Source organism: Fomitiporia mediterranea, assembly GCF_000271605.1.
Source record: "Fomitiporia mediterranea MF3/22 unplaced genomic scaffold FOMMEscaffold_9, whole genome shotgun sequence".
In the NCBI taxonomy this organism is placed as follows: Eukaryota; Fungi; Basidiomycota; class Agaricomycetes; order Hymenochaetales; family Hymenochaetaceae; genus Fomitiporia; species Fomitiporia mediterranea.
In genome coordinates, this window is record NW_006760394.1 from 580865 (window position 1) to 586459 (window position 5595).

The window sequence follows — 5595 nt, forward strand, 5'->3', positions numbered from 1 at the left end:
CAACTGCTAACTCAATTTGTTTCATTCAAAGTATAGCTGAGATATACTTATCTAGAACTTAATTTTAGTGATTTTTAGTTGACTGTACATGTACTCTATAAAAAAGTTGAAAATGACCTTTTTTGTATTCTTCTCTGCTTTCACTCATTTTTGAAAGGAATTTAATACTTTATAGAGTGTTGTATTCATAAAATGCTAGACTACAAGTACCAATTTACAGAGTGTAATATTATTGTGTTTTGGGGAAGTTATATATATTTTTTCACCTGTGCAATACTTTTGTTGTATACTGTAATAATATGCCCTATAAGACATACAAACTTCACCCTATCCACAGTACTTAGCAATTATGACACAGAAGTTACACCTTCCTATCTTTGACAATCCTCTCTGTAGTCTCCTTATTTATCCTATCAAGCATAAACACAAAGTCTTTCTCACAGCTCTCTGAGTCTGCCTTGATAGCTACCCAGCAGTTTGGGTGCTAAGTTGTGAGTTTGGTTCGAGTTTATATCCATTCGGGCTTGTCACTACAAAAGATGTTTAAGGGAATCCAACTTCTTCATTCACTAACCAAGTATATTGATTGAATGTGAGCTCGGCAGTACTTATACTCGCGATTTGGGTGTAAGTATAAGGTATCAAGTGGACTTTCCACCTTGATTATACAAGGTAATTGCTACTAAGATCGGTCCCTATCACGGATACCGGCTAACACTGGAAGCTGTAGCAGTGAGTCGGCCGGATCGGTGACATATCTGCCCGCCATGTCTTAATAAATGGGAATGCTGCACTCTTCGGTCAAATGTGAGTAGGTAAGGCCATTCGCCTCATTCAATTAATTAGAAGGAAGACACATTACCCTAATGATAACAATTAACATAGTTCGCCGTCTGAATAAGCGGAGCAATTATTAACGAATTTTTAACATCACCGTAATCGTTCTTTGCAAGAAACATCATGATGAGAGCGGTGGGAACATCTACCCATGTTAACGCGTCAAATGGAGTACGGACGGTTAATATTTGAAATGTGCATAGCAAAACCCTTGCCTCTTGATGCCCAGACTTGTACTTAAACAGTGTGGATGCCATCATGATTGCCCCAAGCATATACACGTGAAACAATTGCCTCTTTCCTTCCCAAGCAGAAATCAGGGACTCGTTTCATGGTCGAGGGAACCAGCGACAGATATCATAAACCCGTTTGCTGTTGCATGGTGAGAGGAGTGAAATCACTGTTTGGCATAGCCGATTGTGAACAACATTCGTCTTTTATCCAAGTCACAAGTGAAGAATGAACAAAGAAGTCGAATGTAATGAAGATGCTTGGCCTATAGAGCGGTAAGATTTACTCGGCTCGTATACATCCGACAGCCGCATGTTAGTGAATTGAATACTTCCCCAAGCGGTATATGTCTGCACCCTTGGAACGATCATGTTGTATTAGCTATTCGCGCATTTCCGGAGCTAAGCCAACGCTCATATGATCCGCAGGCTCGGGATCCAGTCGATGATGATGTAGCTGAGTGGAGCACCCACCAAGACCAAAATCAGCTTCGCCGAACGTGAAGGTAACCCTTCTGAAGTAAAAGTTATTTTAACGTGCACCGTGAGGGCATCAACCCGTAATCCTCTCACTGTAAGTCCAATGTGGGGAGGCCAAAGCAGATCGAAGATATAAAATAGTCTAAGTCATTAAGCGAAAGACTAAACCGGATCAGTATTGCATACGTGATCGGCATTGATCAGCGCTTACCGCTGACCTCTCGGCAGAAAGACAGAATATCCTCGCTTGGCCGACAAAATTCGGTTTCAGGTCGCGTTTTCATCCCTACTGGGGTTTTCTGAATGACCCTGTGTTCGGCCGAGTATTTGAAGCAAGTCCACATGGAGAGCTGCAAGACCAGTCTTTCTGACGCCCCCGTTCTTGCGGACTTCGTTTTTTCTAATTTTTGTAAGCCGTAGGCCAACATGCCTCGTCTTTCTTCCACTCTTTTGTTTATTGCTGGCTCCGCACTTCTATCCCATTGTGCTCCTCTCGATGCTCGCGGAAAACCCTTCAACTATGGTGTCGATAAAATTTATGGTGTTAATATAGGTGAGCTTAGAGATTGTTGGCCAATAGCGTGCATATATACTGACGGGATATACTCAACAGGTGGATGGCTGCTCCTGGAACCATGGATTACCCCCAGCCTGTTTGATAACACGGGAAATCCGGATATTATCGATGAATGGACCTTCACGCAGTTGCAAGACAGGCAATCTGCGCAAGATGCTCTTAAGCAACACTGGGACACATTCTTTACCGAAAAAGACTTTGCGGACATCGCCGCTGCCGGGTATGTCGATTATTCATCATATCACGCTTTGTTCGACTTAACCTATTTCAACAACCTTCTTTTCAAGATTGAACCACGTTCGTGTACCGATTGGATACTGGGCGTTTGACGTCGCGGACGACGAACCATTCATCAAGGGACAAGTGCCATATCTGAAGAAGGCGATTGAATGGTCTGGAAAGTATGGTTTAAATGTCGTCATCGACCTTCACGGTGCTCCAGGCAGTCAGAACGGGTATGTTGCATTCGCTGCGCTCATTCTGCGCCCAGATAACAGGTAATGACGCCAGATTTGCTTCGTAGCTTCGATAACTCGGGTCGAAAATTGGATTTCCCAACATGGCAGCTGGAGCAGCAGAATATCGATCGCACCAACGCTGTATTGAAGACCATCTCAGACATCTTCGCACCACAAGCGGATGTAGCCAATATTATTGCTCCACTGAACGAGTACGTATCCCTCTTTACCTCTGCACTTGAATATGCCGTTGACTTTGGCAGACCTGCTGGTTTCAATGGCACTCAGCTGCTCGACGTCACAAGGAATTATTGGCTTTCCTCATACGATACCATCCGTCATCCGCAGAAGGGCCCATCTGATCGTATCGTTCTTATTCATGACGCTTTCATGAACTCCTCGTACTGGGGCGACTTCATGACTCCACCCAAGTATTCAAATGTAGTGATGGACACGCATCAATACCAAATCTTTTCGACAGATGGCGTCGCATTGAGCGAGGATGACCACATCAAGACGGCTTGCAACTTTAGCAACGCAATCAAGCAATTCGCTCTCCCCATTATCGTTGGCGAATGGTCTCCTGCTAGTACAGACTGTGCTCGCTACCTCAACGGACGCCGTCAAGATTTACAAGGTGCACGTTACGACGGTACCTACCCAGACAGCACGTTTGTTGGACTCTGCCTCGGCAAGAGCGGCTCGGCGAAATACTTCAGCGATGACTACAAGACTTTCTTGCGCAAATATTGGGAGGCACAGGCGAAAGCGTATGAGACCTCATACGGATGGTTCCAATGGACCTGGAAGACTGAGGAGGGGACTGGTGAGGAGTGGTCATACAGCAAAGGCATTGAATACGGATGGATTTCTCAGGACGTAACGGATAGGAAATATCCTGACATCTGCGCCGGATACGTGTAGTATTGCCCTATTTCTCCCCCATTTCTTCCTTTCCAGGTTTGGACGTTGTTCGGACTAAATTAATTTTGGGTGATACCCAATTCCGCTCGTTAAGCATCATACCTGCCACGTTCCGTCACGTAATGTTAATAGTAATATTTTGTTACTGGTATTCAGATACGTATATACCCACCTGCAGATTGTAAATATGTGAATAAATGCAGTGACGAAAGACGTTATGAAGAATGCAAGTTAATCATTTCGGCACAGAGCTGTCAGCAAAATGGGTGCGAGGCGAAATGTTGAAGCTCGCTGTTCCTGTTATATCTCCATCCGTCGTGATTAGACAACTGCGAGCTGCTATTCACATAGTTGAAGAAGAGTGAGATTAGAAATCGCGTGCATGGTGTTTGGCAAAGATTATGACGGATTGAGTCCGTCACGTACTTCTGACTTGACCGTCAATATTTCGATTTTGATGAGACAGCAACACCGTCAAACACTCGGTCACGTGCGGGTTATCAAGAAACGCTATTCCATTTTGTTGTGAAGAAGTTGGACTCAGAAAAACGACTGTTTCCTTTACATTCTTCCTTGTCATAGCGATAATCTTGCGCCGAAAGGCTGTCTAGCAGAAGAGTAGAACTGTCCCCAGTAGAACGTGAAACTTCTCAGCATTTTTGCATTGGAGAAAAATTCGAAATTTGCGGAAAGGCAGAGCATTTACCCAGGAGTACTGGAAATTGGAAGGTAAAGCCTCCTGCGCGTGCAGTTGCTTACTAAACATTATCTTTGCTTCTAACGGCTATGAAATCCACTCAGTGCACTCTTGTTCTCTTAGGCCATGTGAATATTTGGGGCCGCAGAGTAATGCTTGAGAACCTAGTGTAATTTTGCTACTGGTCAAGTACTAATCCTCGATCAGAACACCCTAATCTCGGCGCGACACGAACTTTGTGCACAATTCAAACCCACCCGTTACCAGGCACATATGCCAATGAACATAGTAAGTGCGGTTTCCAGCATAGTTTCACTGGGGTTAAAACTTTGCCTTGTCCTATCGCTGATAAGACTTTGTAGGCTCTTCCACCTTTGCTCATCATAAGTAAGATATAAGGGACAATATGAAGTCTCCTACACCTGGTTTCAATCCCCCGAGTCTACTTACAATCATGTCAAGCCATTCAACTGACAAGAGGCAAGAATCGTCCGGCAAAGACGTCAACGAACGTCCAACTCAAGGAACCGATACTGGACCAACAGATGAACAATGTAGCAAAGCACGCCGCGATTTAAAGAGAGCTTCGATAGGTTACGCACAAAACTTCGACTTTCCATACGGGAGCCCTGGAGATGTTAGAGACGCAGTCAACGCCTTAGACGTGCTTCAAAGGTGTGGCGAGAAGGGAAGAAGCTCTACAAATGAGGACAAATGAAGGATTAGATTAGCTACTTGAAATTTAGCATACATACAAATAAAACTAGTGTATGAGAAATATGAAAGCTAACCTGGCGTCACATACATGTCAAGCTCTAGCTTATTAGCTACACTATCTCTACCATCTACTATGAAATCCACTCAGCCTACACCCATACTTTCCGTTCATGCAAGTAATTGTGACATAAATCCATAATGCTATAACAGTCAAACTAGTGAAATGTTGCTACTGATCTAACTGGCCCTCCATCACAACTTCCTGACAAATCTCCGATATCAGAAGTGATATCAGCTTTGCATATAAGACGAAATCCATCTGTTACTATACCTACTCAGAACAATTATTTGATCCATCTGTAAGGTGCACACACAGGCAACTCAACATTGCATGACAATTCTGATAACTTCGACTTTCGTTCTATAGCTAGTAGCATGACAGCGATAATACTTCGCAGACTCTTCCACGTTTGCACATCTTTAGTAAAATATATAAGGACAGTGAGAAACCCCCTCCCTTTACACCTGAGATCAATCACTGCAAATTCAAATACAATCATGTCAAGCGGTTCAACTGACAAAACGAAACAACCAAATCCATCTAGCAAGGACGTCAAAGCACCCACAGAGCGTCCGACTAAGAAAACTGATAACATGCCAACGGATGATGAATGT

The 5595-nt window shown here is 43.8% G+C and overlaps 2 protein-coding genes across 2 annotated transcripts; one reads left to right on the plus strand and one right to left on the minus strand.

Moving 5' to 3' along the window:
• Positions 1–1449: 1449 nt before the first annotated feature.
• On the minus strand, positions 1450–1891 carry FOMMEDRAFT_159084 (uncharacterized protein; the record flags this gene model as incomplete). The annotated part of the gene is made up of 3 exons (XM_007269118.1): positions 1450–1582; positions 1641–1689; positions 1759–1891. The coding sequence occupies 3 exons, from the start codon at positions 1889–1891 to the stop codon at positions 1450–1452; spliced, it is 315 nt and encodes a 104-aa protein (XP_007269180.1).
• An 82-nt stretch (positions 1892–1973) lies between these two features.
• FOMMEDRAFT_91041 (exo-beta-1,3-glucanase) lies at positions 1974–3506 on the plus strand (the record flags this gene model as incomplete). Its single annotated transcript, XM_007269119.1, has 5 exons — positions 1974–2100; positions 2161–2344; positions 2412–2579; positions 2648–2794; positions 2846–3506. 5 exons carry the CDS (start codon positions 1974–1976, stop codon positions 3504–3506), a joined length of 1287 nt encoding a protein of 428 aa, XP_007269181.1.
• Positions 3507–5595: the final 2089 nt, after the last annotated feature.